The sequence below is a fragment of the Bufo bufo genome, chromosome 4 (assembly GCF_905171765.1).
Source record: "Bufo bufo chromosome 4, aBufBuf1.1, whole genome shotgun sequence".
NCBI lineage: Eukaryota > Metazoa > Chordata > Amphibia > Anura > Bufonidae > Bufo > Bufo bufo.
The window spans coordinates 615,500,588-615,514,691 of record NC_053392.1 but is presented as its reverse complement, the minus strand read 5'-3'; the positions used below and the strand labels follow the sequence as shown (position 1 = coordinate 615,514,691).

General features: G+C 41.8%; 2 protein-coding genes across 6 annotated transcripts in view; both read left to right on the top strand.

Moving 5' to 3' along the window:
* The window catches only part of LOC120999664 (oocyte zinc finger protein XlCOF6-like), a 2,208,135-nt gene that overhangs the window by 1,773,490 nt on the left and 420,541 nt on the right, over window positions 1-14,104 (top strand). The gene's annotated exons all lie outside the window — the stretch shown is intronic.
* Window positions 1-14,104, top strand: part of LOC120999668 (zinc finger protein OZF-like) — a 230,237-nt gene that overhangs the window by 120,199 nt on the left and 95,934 nt on the right. For 4 of the 5 annotated variants that reach the window (XM_040430676.1, XM_040430679.1, XM_040430678.1 and 1 more), the window contains one exon: window positions 10,501-12,606. The exons of the other annotated variant lie outside the window; for it this stretch is intronic. In XM_040430676.1, the coding sequence (XP_040286610.1) occupies window positions 10,501-11,891 (1,391 nt within the window). In that variant the 3' untranslated portion in view covers window positions 11,892-12,606. Of the gene's footprint in view, window positions 1-10,500; window positions 12,607-14,104 lie in introns of those variants that run through there. 5 annotated transcript variants of the gene reach the window in all.

Genomic DNA, 14,104 nt, shown 5'->3' with positions numbered 1-14,104 from the left:
TAGACCTTTTTCTACACGTAAAAAGGAGTAGAAAATGGTAAATGTGACCCTTCTTCTATAGACCTGTTGTGAGCGGGGAGAAGTCACAAATTGCAGCACAACAGTTATTGCGCCGCAATCTGCTCCTGAAATACGCCTAATTTGGGCAGATTTCAGATTGATAACTGACCCCCTTATTGTATAAAGTACTTTGACCAGACTAGTCCTCGGGCATTACAGTCCTGCATCACAGGAGCAGGGCAGCAAGATCGTCTTTGAGAGGGGAGACCATCTCATGGAGCGGAGGAAACCAAGGGAGATATGGAGTGATAAGAGCTAGCTAAGAAGGAAGTTTCCATTGAGGGCCACACTGCCAAGAACACAGGAGGAATCCTGGGAGGATAATTGAGCCCCACCTATATCTGATGATAAGGATAAAGTGGAATCCCCAGTGATAGATCCATCAATCCTGAAACGAGCTAACCAGTGATTTTAAGGTGACACGTTTCACCAATATATAGTGGGGAAGATCTTGTAGGACATGAAACTGTGCTCTATTATAGAAAAGGGATTGTTGATTTTGTGCGTTTTGCAGAATCTTTTTTTTTTAAGGTATCGAAATATATCCAGCATCTTGAACCATCTGGGTTAGGAGAACGGAGGGCCCTGTTAGATCAGTTTATTTCAATATGTTTATACAGAGGATGTCCCAGTAGGTTATTGAAGATGGTGGTGATTGTGGAAAAATGATGGAGACTGATTCCAGCAGTCTTTTGGATAGGAATCAAAATTTTGTCGATGGAAACACCTAAAAAGTGACCCTTTTCCTGTCTTTTTAGAAACTACACTTTTCAAAGAATTTAAGGGGTGTACTGATCTCTTTGACCCCACGGAATCAATGCAGTTTCAAGTAAACAATAAAAATAAAAATAAAATGAGCCCTTTTTCCCCTCATCAAGCCATGGATAATTATAATAAAAAAAAAAAAAAATGGTGTCAAACCATTTTTTATCATATTACCTTACAAAAAGAATAATAGTGAATGACTAAAAAATTTTACCAATGAAAACAAGACGATTGGCAGAAAAATAAAAAAAAAGTCTCTTAGAAAATAGCACCACAATAACAGGATTTATTTTCCAAAAATTATTAAAATGAAAATTATTTTAGTTGTGTAACATTGCAAAAAAAAAAAGGACATATTAGGTATCATTTGGTCACCTTGCCTCACAAAAAGTGTAATACCAAGCGATCAAAAAGTCGTATGTACCCCAAAATCGTACTAATCAAACTGTCACCTCATCTCGCAAAAAATGAGCCTCTACAAAAGACAATCGCCCGAAAAATAAAAATAATATAGCTTTCAGAAATTTTTTATTTAAAAAAAAGTTTTACTGTGTAAAACTTTACAAAAATAAAACATATAGACATATTAGGTATCTCTGCATCCATAACAACCGGATATCTAAAAATATTACATGATCTACCCCCTCGGGTGAACGCTGTAAAAAAATAAATGAATAAATATTGTCAAAACAGCAACAGCACCTTCTTTACAAAATGCGTTATAGCAAGCGATCAAAAAGTACTATGTATGCCTAAATTGTACCAATGAAAAAATCAACTCATCCAGCAAAAAACGAGAATAGAATTTAAAAATACTTGCCTGTGAAAATAAAAATTTTCTTTCCTCCGATGAAATTTATAAGCCACGCATTTTTTTTTTTTTTTTTACAAGGGGTAAGAGTAGAAAAAGCACTCCAAATTGTGTTCAGTCTTCTCTCCTGAACACAACATTACCCCATATGTGGTCGTGAACTGCTGTTTTGGGCACATGGCAGGAATCAGAAGGGAATAAGCACCATATGGTTTTTGGCGGGCAGATTTTGCTGAAATGTTTTTTGGATGCAATGTTACATTTGAAGAGACCCTAAGATACCCTACAGTAGAAACCCCTTATAATTTACCCCATTTTGGAAACTCCACCCCTCAATTTATTTATCAAGGGTGGAGTGAACATTTTGACACCATAGGTGTTTTGCAGAAATTAATGCACAGCGGACTGTGCAAGTTTTTCACAGATAAGGAATTTCAGTGCCATATGCTATGCCCAGCTGGTGCCATACACACCATACTCTTTAATTGTAAGGTGGGTTCTGCTGGGTATTGAAATGCCATGTGGATGTAAACTGCTGCAGGTGTCACCGCCAGCTCTCTGAGAAGGTCTGACAGACGTTCTTCTGTACCTCTTGCATGATGTTCTTTGTTTTGGTTTCACTTTGTCATATCTTTTCCTTCTCCCAGCTGTCACCTATTTACACTGATTGCCTCCCTTTATATTCCCTCCCATACTGCCTCACTTTGCGGTTTATACTACTTCCTTGATTGTATTCACTGCTGGAGGCCGCAACTGCTGATTCCTCCGATAAGTCTTTTCCCTTTATTTGTGTTTCCGTGCTGGCTTGATTCTAGGTGACCCTGACTCCTTCCGTATTAAGTGCAGGAAGCCTGTGGTCGTGTCCCCTCACTATTATAGGGTTTTCAGGTGTCACACAGTCGAGGTACGAGGGCATGCAATCGTATATCATAAAGACCTTTGCATGGGCATAGCAGTCAGGGAGAGCTCTAGGGGTTTTATAGGGCTCACCCATATGTTCCTTAGTTTGGGATCAAGTCAGTCGGATGTTTATTTATAACTTCCAGTTTTCTGCAACACCATCCGTGACATTATAAACCGCCATTACCGTCTTAAGCATGGATTCGGTTTCAGCCTTGATTGACCGCATGCAGGGTCTTTTAGTGGAGGTAGCAGATCTGTGTCTCAGTTTCAGGTGACCGGTTCTGCTTGCGTTCATGGAGTTTGTTCCGAGCCTAAGATCTCACTTCCGGATACATTCTCCGGGGGTAGTGAGAATTTTGTTCACGTTAGAGAGGCTTGCAAACTCCATTTTCGCCTACTTCCCCATTCCTCTGGTGATGAGGAGCAGAGGGTGGGGATCATCATCTTGCTGCTCAGGGATAACGCTCAGTCTTGGGCCTTTCCGCTGCCGGAATTTTTTGTAGCCCTGGGGCAGATATATGATGATCCGGATCGTATTGCTCTGGCTGAATCTAAACTGCGTCTTTTATGCCAGGGTAAACAGTCCGCAGAGATATATTATTCAGAATTTCGGAGATGGGCAGCTGATACTGGTTGGAATGATGCTGCACTCCGAAGTCAATTTTGCCATGGTCTTTCGGAGGGATTGAAAGATGCATTTGCCTTTCATGAGAGACCTGCCTCGTTGGAGTCTGCCATGTCTTTAGCTGTTCGTATTGACAGGCGTCTTAGAGAGAGAGGAGAGACCACTCCTTCCTATCATATTCAGTCCAAGGACAGTGGGGCGGTCTCATTCATTGCACAGGGGCCTCAGTCTCTCTCAATCCCCTCTGAGGAGGAGGCCATGCAGCTGGGTTTGCTTGCCTCTGATAGTAGAGGATTCAGCTCTCAGAGGAGGGTTCGTTTCTGTTGTGGGGGTATAAATCATTTGGCAAATGTTTGCCCCTCTAGGAGATTCAGGGAGTTTTCTGAGGGTAATAAAGAAACAAAAGGAAAAAAAAACCCTCTAAAAACTTTCCATCTGTTACTATTGGCAAGGTTGATGCGGAAATTGAAGGTTTGCCGTTTGCTTGTAGTTCCCGTTTTTTCCTACCTGCCAGGGTGGCGCTAGATAGCAAGAACATTGTTTGTGAGATTTTTGTAGATAGTGGAGCAGCTGTCAATCTCATTGATAATTAATTTGCTATAACACATGGTTTCCAGGTATGCACTTTGGAAAAAGGATATACCTGTTTTTGCTATCGATTCCGCTCCACTTTCTCAAAAATCGTTAAAGGGCATAGTTCACAATATCCGTTTGACTGTGGCTGATGCTCATGTTGAGGATATGTCATGTTTCGTCCTAAGCGGATTACCTACTCCTCTAGTGTTGGGGCTACCCTGGCTTACTAAACATAACCCCACCATTGATTGGCAAGCAAGGCAAATAAATGGTTGGAGTGACTTTTGCAGAGGGCCATTTCGAGAATTTGGTTATGCCCTTTGGTTTGATGGCTCCGGCCGTCTTCCGACATTTTGTGAACAGCATTTTTTATCATTTAATGGGGAAATTTGTACTGGTGTATCTAGATGACATTTTGATTTTTTCTCCGGATTGCAAAACTCATAGGGACCACCTACGTCAGGTCTTGCTCATTCTGCGGGAGAATAAATTGTACGCTAAACTGGAAAAATGTGTGTTTGCGGTTCCGGAGATTCAATTTCTGGGTTTTCTCTCCGCTTCTGGTTTTCGCATGGACCCTGAGAAGGTCCGCGATGTGCTTGATTGGGAGCTTCCTGAGAATCAGAAGGCGCTGATGCCGTTTTTGGGTTTTGCCAATTATTACAGAAAGTTCATTTTGAATTAATCCTCTGTTGTTAAGCCACTCACTGATATGACTAAAAAGGGGGTAGATTTTTCCTCCTGGTTGGTAGATGCGCTTGGAGCCTTTTCTTGTATCAAAGAGAGTTTTGCTTCCGCTCCCATCTTGGTACAGCCTGATGTCTCTCTGCCTTTCGTTGTTGAGGTGGACGCTTCTGAGGTGGGTGTGGGTGCGGTCTTTTCTCAGGGTCCCTCTCCTGCCAAATGGCGACCGTGTGCCTTTTTCTCAAGGAAACTCTCCTCCGCAGAGAGAAATTACGATGTGGGAGATAGGGAGTTGTTGGCCATCAAATTAGCTTTTGGCTAGAGGGAGCCAGACACCATATTAACGTGTTTACAGACCATAAGAATCTGGCCTACTAAGAATCAGCCAAGCGTCTGAACCCGAGACAGGCCAGATGGTCTTTATTCTTTTCTAGGTTTAATTTTGTTGTCACGTTCCATCCTGGGGTTAAAAATGTGAAGGCTGATGCCCTGTCACGTTGTTTTCTGGGAGGGGGGAACTTTGAAGACCCGGGTCCCATTTTGGCTGAAGGGGTGGTCGTCTCTGCTCTTTATCCTGATTTGGAGGCAGAGGTTCAGGCAGCCCAGGCAGAGGCTCCTGATCTTTATCCTCCTGGGAGGTTCTTTGTACCTCTCGCTTTACGACACAAGGTTTTTAAGGAGCACCACGATACTGTCCTTTCTGGGCACCCGGGGAGTAGAGCCACAGTGGATTTCATTGCTTGGAGATTCTGGTGGCCGGCTCTTCGTAAGACGGTTGAGGGTTTTGTGGCAGCCTGCGAGACCTGCGCTTGTGCCAAGGTCCCTCATTCACGGCCATCGGGTTCTCTCCTCCCGTTACCCATTCCTTCCCGTCCTTGGACGCATCTGTCCATGGACTTCATTACGGACCTGCCTCGTTCTTCGGGGAAGGCGCATTTCATTCCCTTTCCTGGGTTACCCAATGCTAAGACGCTGGCGCAAGCATTTGTTGATCACATTGTCAAATTGCATGGCATTCCTTCAGACATAGTTTCTGATAGGGGCACGCAGTTTGTTTTTCAGGGGTTCAGTTGTCGTTCTCTTCTGCTTTTCACCCGCAGTCGAATGGCCAGACTGAACGCGTCAATCAGAATCTGGAGACATATCTGTGCTGTTTTGTGGCAGAGAATCAGGAGGATTGGTGTTCTTTTGTGTCCCTTGCTGAGTTTGCTTTAAATAAGCGTCGCCAGGAGTCCTCTGATAAGTCACCATTTTTTGGTGCATATGGGTTTCATCCGCAGTTTGGGACATTCTCTGGAGAGGGGTCTTCTGGTTTACCTGATGAGGAGAGGTTTTCCTCGTCTTTGTCATTTATTTGGCAAAAGATTCAGGGTAATCTGAAGAGGATGAGTGAGAGATATAGGCGTGTGGCGGATAAGAGACGTGTGCCTGGTCCGGACCTGAATGTGGGTGATCTGGTGTGGTTGTCTACAAAGAATATTCCCTCCTGGAAGTTGGGTCCTAAGTTTATTGGGCCTTACAAGATCTTGTCCGTCATCAATCCCGTTGCCTTTCGTCTTGATCTTCCTCAGACTTGGAAGATCCATAATGTTCTTCACAGGTCCCCATTAAAACCGTATGTCCAACCCACTGTACCCTCCTCTTTGCCTCCTCCTCCGATTGTTGTTGATGGTAATCTTGAATTTCAGGTCTCTAGGATTGTGGATTCTCGCATTATCCGCGGTTCTCTCCAGTACTTCGTTCATTGGGAGGGTTATGGTCCTGACGAGAGGATGTGGGTCCCAGTGGCGGATATTAAGGCCACTCGTCTCATCAGGGCTTTCCATAGGTCTCATCCTGAGAAGGTGGGCTCTGAGTATCCGGAGTCCACTCGTAGAGGGAGGGGTACTGTCACCGCCAGCTCTCTGAGAAGGTCTGACAGACGTTCTTCTGTACCTCTTGCATGATGTTATTTGTTTTGGTTTCACTTTGTCATCTCTTTTCCTTCTCCCAGCTGTCACCTATTTACACTGATTGCCTCCCTTTATATTCCCTCCCATACTGCCTCACTTTGCGGTTTATACTACTTCCTGGATTGTATTCACTGCTGGAGGCTGCAACTGCTGATTCCTCCGATAAGTCTTTTCCCTTTATTTGTGTTTCCATGCTGGCTTGATTCTAGGTGACCCTGACTCCCTCTGTATTAAGTGCAGGAAGCCGGTGGTCGTGTCCCCTCACTATTATAGGGTTTTCAGGTGTCACACAGTCGAGGTACGAGGGCATGCAATCGTCTATCATAAAGACCTTTGCATGGGCATAGCAGTCAGGGAGAGCTCTAGGGTTTTTATAGGGCTCACCCAAATATTCCTTAGTTTGGGATCAAGTCAGTCGGATGTTTATTTATAACTTCGAGTTTTCTGCAACACCATCCGTGACAGCAGGGTTCAGATGGGAACGACAACCTTTTGGCTTTTGCTGCTCATATTTTGATAGATTTGTTTACAGGTGTTATGTTGCCTTTGTTCAGCCTCTGGGGTACCAGTGCAGCCATTCTCTGACGACCATACTTTTTTTTTTTTTACTTTAAGCAGGATAAAGAAAAGGCAGGAATTCTTCTATTGCCTTTTGTTATTGCGGTGTCCACTGTGCAGGAAAAATTACACGTTATCTTTATTCTGCTGGTCAGTACAATTACAGTGATACCAATTTTATATAGTATTTTTTTACGTTTTACAATCCTGTTTTTGTGTTGCTATTTTCTGAAAGCCATTTTTTTTTCCTGCCAATTGTCTTGTGTGGGGGCTTGTTTTATTGCTGAATGAGTTGATATTTTCATTGGTACAATTTAGGTATACATAGCACTTTTTGATCGCTTGCTAATACGCTTTTTGTAAGGCAAGGGTGACAAAAATTGCTGTTTTGACATAAAAATTATTTTACAGCGTTCACCTGAGGGGGTAGATCATGTAATTTTTTTATACAGCCGTCGTTATGGATGCAGAGATACCTAATATGTCTATTTTTTTTATTTTTGTAAAGTTTTACACAGTAAAACATTTTTGAAAAGAAAAAATTTCTGAAAGCCATATTATTTTCATTTTTCGGACGATTGTCTTTTGTAGGGGCTCGTTTTTTGCGAGATGAGGTGACAGTTTGATTAGTATGATTTTGGGGTACATACGACTTTTTGATCGCTTGGTATTACACTTTTTGTGAGGCAAGGTGACCAAATGATACCTAATATGTCCTTTTTTTGCAATGTTACACAACTAAAATAATTAAAACATTTTTAATATTTGAAAAAAAAAACATGTTTTTGTGTTGCCATTCTCTGAGAGACTTTTTTTTTAAATTTTTCTTCCAATGGTCTTGGCGTTTATGTTTTCATTGCTTTTGACACCATTTACATTTTTTTTTTATTATAATTATCCATGGCTTGATGAGGGGAAAGGGCGCTTTTTAAATATTTTTTATTTTTTTTTACTTGAAACTTCATTGAGTCCATCAGTGTATTACACTGAGGGCGTGCCTATGAGACCCAACCTTGGCTATGGGTCTCATAGGCCTCCGTAGCTGACAGGCCCCGAGGCCTGTGTAAGGCATTGTCCCTGTCGCAGCAGCACGGGGACCCGTAGTGGTGAGAGAGGAAGCCCCATCTCTCATCAAACCACATACAGTGGGGAAAATAAGTATTTGATACACTGGCGATTTTGCAAGTTTTCTCACCTACAAAGAATGGAGAGTTCTGTAATTTTTATCGTAGGTGCACTTCAACTGTGAGAGACAGAATCTAAAAAAATCCAGAAAATCACATTGTATGATTTTTAAATAAGTAATTTGCATTTTATTGCATGAAATAAGTATTTGATCACCTACCAACCAGCAAGAATTCTGTCTCTCACAGACCTGTTAATTTTTCTTTAAGAAGCCCTCCTACTCTGCACTCATTACCTGTATTAATTGCACCTGTTTAAACTTGTTACCTGTATAAAAGACACCTGTCCACACACACAATCAATCACACTCCAATCTCTCCACCATAGTGGCCAAGACCAAAGAGCTGTCTAAGGACACCAGGGACAAAATTGTAGACCTGCACAAGGATGGTATGGCCTACAGGACAATAGGCAAGCAGCTTGGTGAGAAGGCAACAACTGTTGGCGCAATTATTAGAAAATTGAATAAACACAATGACCTGAAAAGAGCGAGGACCACAGTCTCAAAGATTGCCGTTAGTAACACACTATGCTGTCATGGAATAAAATCCTGCAGGGCACGCCAGCTCATGTCCAGGCCCGTTTGAAGTTCACCAATGATCATCTGGATGATGCAGAGGAGGCATGAGGGAAGGTCATGTGGTCAGATGAAACAAAAATAGAACTTTTTGGTATCAACTCCACTTGCCTTCTTTGGAGGAAGAAGAAGGATGAGTATAACCACAAGAGCACAGTTCCAACCATGAAGCATGGAGGGGGAAACATCATACTTCAAGGGTTCTTTTGTGCAAAGGGGACAGGTAGACTGCACCGTGTTGAAGGGAGGATGGATAGGGCCATGTATCGCAAGATTTTGGTTAACAACCTCCTTCCCTCAGTAAGAGCATTGAAGATGTGTTGTGGCTGAGTCTTCCAACATGACCGTCACCTGAAACACACAGCCAGGGCAACTAAGAAGTGGCTCAGCAAGAAGTATTTCAAGGTCCTGGAGTGGCCTAGCCAGTCTCCAGACCTGAACTTAATCGAAAATCTTTGGAGGGAGCTGAAACTCAATGTAGCTTAGCGACAGCCCCAAAACCTGAAAGATCTGGAGAAGATCTGTATGGAGGAGTGGCCCAAAATCCTTGCGGCAGTGTGTGCAAACCTGGCCAAGAACTACAGGAAACGTGTGACCTCTGTAATTGCAAACAAAGGCTTCTGTACCAAATATTAAGTTCTGTTTTTCTATTGTATCAAATACTTATTTCATGCAATAAAATGCTAATTAATTATTTTAAAATCATACAATGTGATTTGCTGGATTTTTTTATTTTTATTTTGTCTCTCGCAGTTGAAGTGTACCTACGATAAAAATTACAGAACTCTCCATTCCTTGTAGGTGGGAAAACTTGCAAAATCACTAGTGTAACAAATACTTATTTTCCCCACTGTAGATGTTTCAGTCAGCTTTGACCGTGGCATCTAATAGGTTAATCCATCGGCATCAGCATTTCCTGCGATGTCAACGGATACAGCACTGACTGTTACTGACAGCCGGGCCCCTGCCGCTGATGGAGCGTGCACAGCTCCTCTGTCGGAAAATTACTTCCCGCTGCGCCGTACTGCACATGTCAGGAAGTGGTTAATTTTCCAAATGGTGTCTTAATATAATCGGATTGGTTAGTACAATTTTTATACTTTTCGTCCAAAGTGTTAAAAGTTTATTAAAGGGAACCTGTCACATTGAACATATTATGAGCTGCAGACAGGAGGAGCTGAGCAGATTGATATACAGTTTTGTGTGAAAATATTCAATACAATTAGTATTTAATTCATTCAAATTCCTGCTCATTGTGGGCTTTGAAGTCCAGGAGGGGGTCCTATCAGTGACTGACAACCTTCCCTGCATGAGTGTGTATACATAGATAGTTGTCAGTCACTGATAGGATTACTTCCTCGACTTCAAGGCCCAGAATGGGCAGGAATATGAATAAATTACAAATGTTACTGAATCATTTCCGACAAAACTATATATCAATCTGCTCTGCTTCTTACCTGCTCTATAACCTGCTGGTTTTCATTTGCCTCCATTCGTGATATCTATTATATACATTTTTGGCAGGGGATCTGTTGAATTTCTGGAGCTTTTGTTGTCTGTTGACATTGAGACATATTATACTGTTCTCTACAAGAGATAATATTCTGGGAGCTTCACAGTGCTGGAAACGACGATGTTTTCTATGAAATATCTTTGCTGTTATTCAATATAATTTACTTTCTGAAATTCTGCATTTTCCTGTTTTCGTATTCTCTTATTTACTATGTATTTCCTGGCTTGCAATCATCTCAATAAAGTAAGATAATATTTGCTTTGGAAAAATGAGATCATTTTCATTTTCCAGGTGAAGACAGGATGAACGACTCCCATGGACATCTCCATTTATCTTCCTATCATGAAGCAGAAGATAACAATACCACACAAGATGATTCAATAACTCTTAATGTACCCTCGATCCTTCATAGTGGAGATCTATCCACCGATACCGCTACTCAGAAGAAATCGTTAGCAAATCAATCAGTGACTGGCAGAAAAAGATCGAAACAGAAATGTGGGAAAATATTTTCATGTGAGAGACGTGTTAAAAAGAAATCAAATCTTTTTTTGCATGATAGAAATCGCAAAGACAAAAAGTCATTTTCAGGCTCAGAATGTGGAAAATCTTTTAGCATGAAATCCATTCTAGTTAGACATCAGAGAACTCACACAGGGGAGAAACCATTTTCATGTCCTGAATGTGGGAAAGGCTTTAATCACATATCATCTCTACCTTATCATCGGAGAACTCATGAAAGAGTGAAGCCATTTCTGTGTTCTGCTTGTGGGAAATGTTTTAGACAGAAATCAGATCTTTGTAGACATGAGAAAACTCACACAGGAGAGAAGCCATTTTCATGTCCTGAATGTGGGAAAGGCTTTAATCAGCAATCATCTCTTCCTTACCATCAGAAAACTCATGAAAGAGTGAAGCCATATCCATGTCCAGATTGTGGGAAATGTTTTAGACAGAAATCAGATCTTCATAGACATAAGAGAACTCACACAGGTGAGAAGCCATTTTCATGTCCTGAATGTGGGAAGTGTTTTGGTCTGAAAACACAACTTGTAAGCCATCAAAGAACCTACTTAGAGGAGAAGCCATTTTCATGTTCACAGTGTGGAAAATGTTTCAAAAGTCAATCAGGTTTTTTTAGGCATCGGAGAACTCACACAGGGGAGAAGCCATTTTCATGTCTTGAATGTGGGAAGTGTTTTAGTGATAAATCAACTCTTGTTAAGCATCAAAAAACTCACACAGGGGAGAAACCATTTATCTGTCCTGAATGTGGGAAGTATTTTAGGGAAAGAGCAATGCTTAACAAACATCTAAGAAGTCACACAGGAGAGAAGCCATTTTCATGTCTTGAGTGCGGAAAATGTTTTAGTGAGAAATCAAATCTTGTTAGACATCAGAGAACTCACACAGGGGAGAAGCCATTTATGTGTCCTGAATGTGGTAAGTATTTTGGTGCAAAATCAATGCTTATAAAACATCTAAGAAGTCACACAGGAGAGAAGCCATTTATGTGTCCTGAATGTGGGAAACGATTTACTCAGAAATCACATCTTGTAAAACATATAACAGTCCACTTCGGAGAGAAGCCATATTTATGTTCAGAATGTGGGAAGTCTTTTAGTCAGAAACCGAGTCTTGTTAAACATGAGAGAACTCACTCAAAGAAGAAGACATTGTAATGTGTAGATTGTAGGACACATGACAGATGTGGAGCTTCATTGTGGGACCTGCTGCCTAATCATGTCTTCTTATGTATAACTTACAATTTCCCATATTGTTGACGTTTCCTCAGAATAGGTCATCAATACCAGATCAACAAGGCTCTAACTCCCAGCAACCCCGGCGATCAGCTGTTTGTAGAGGCTGCAGCTTTTGTACAAGTACTTTGGTCCCATTATTGTTTACATGCACACCATCAACACTTCAGTGGTCGCTCAGAGTAATTGTAGCTGCTTCGTTCCATTCACTTCAATGGGATGGAGTAGTTGTTACAGCTGATTGGCGAGGATGCCGGCTATCGGATCCCCACCAATCATATAATGATGACCTATCCTGAAGATAGGTCATCAATATAAATTGCTGCACAACACCTTCAAGTTCATGTGTGCTTTAATTAAAGCTGTCGTGGAGGAAGCAAAGGGTCATCTCGTTTGACTTCACATATAATGGAAATAATGGAAAGCAAAGCTGTCATCTTATTGGTGAAAAGTGCAGAACATACTGTTTTAGGTTGTGGCCAGTTTCCCATCAGTTTGATTTCATAAAGAGAAAGTGGTTTTATTAAAGGGGTTGTCTCACTTCAGTAAGTGGCATTTACCATGTAGAAAAAGTTAATACAAGGCACTTACTAATGTATTGTTATTCTCCATATTGCTTCCTTTACTGGCTAGATTAATTTTTCTATCACATTATACACTTCTCATTTCCATGGTTACAGACCACCCTGCAATCCATCAGTGGTGGTCATGCTTGCACACTATAGGAAAAAGCACCAGCCTACGTGCGTGTCACTGTCCCACCCGTGACAGAGGTTAGAAGATCTGAGAGACTGGCAGCACGTGAGGTTATCTGACAGTCTCTCTGTTTTCACTTGTTGCAGTGTTGTTGTTGTTGGAAATGACCACACCTCTTATCCCAGGTGCAGCTTGTGGTCACTATTGCTACCCTATTTAGTCTGGACTCACACTTCATACCATACGGATGATATTATCTGCCTGGAGTTGGAGGAGCTGGTATGTGGTTCTTATCGGAGTTCCTGCTCATCCATTTTCCTATTGAAGATAAGTGGACTTCGCTTGTATTTTGTTGTTCTCTATTGCTTGTTGTTTACTAGGCCTCAGGGAGACACTGGTTCATTCATCTGGTAATGAACCAGTAATCTCAGACCCTGTCACTACTCCTAGGGCTTTTCAGGCTTACTAGGGCCCAGGTTTCCGGTGTACAAATATTCACACCTTCAGGGACTGTTCATACTGACAGGAGTCAGGGCTAGGTCTAGGGTTTCCTAGGTGGTCATCACCCATTCCCTTTTCTTTGCCTTGAGGCCTAGTTCCTGGTCATTTTCCTTCTGTTGTCATTCTGGTGTTTATCCCCTCCCCCGACTTTGTGACAGTGCGCTCCCATAGTCCTGGCTACCAGAGAGACTGATGCGTTTTCCTATAGTGTGCATGCACAGTCACCACTGATGGATTGCAGTGTATAATGTGATGAAAAAATTAATCCAGCCAGCAAAGGAAGCAATATGGATAATAACAGGCATGCTCAACTTACGCATGCTGGGAGTTGTAGTTTTGCAACAGCTGGAGTGCCGCAGGATGAGCATGCCTGGATAATAACAATACATTAGTAAGTGCCTTGTATTAACTTTCTCTACATGGTAAATGCCACTTACTGAAGTGAAACAACCCCTTTAACTTTAAAAATCATCCATATCATCATAAACCTTTTCCCTGCCAAGGATGTAACACAGACTTACTACAGATAGCAGGATCTCAACCTGTGTACCAGCTAGAGATGTAAGTCTGATTTAGTTTTAAAGCTGACAATCTAAGTTTTAAAACAAGCCAAGGCGCTAGCCACCATATATCTTGAGTTACAGGCCCTAGAAATGGGTTCCAGTGAAAGCTGCACATCCCTGCAGCTGTCAGTGCCAGCCCAATTTGTAAGGAATGTATCTCTCAATGTGGAGCAGCTAGCAATCCTGGTCTTAATTTAAAGCTTAGATTTTCAACTTTTAAAAAAGACCTGGATTAGACCTAGCTGCTAAAGAGCTTGAGATATTCCAGGATATGGCAGCTGATAGACTGCACATGGAGAGATATAGATACTCTCTCCCTATGTAACTGTACATGGCTCCAGAGGGAGGGTATCATGGACTTCTGTGCATGCTATC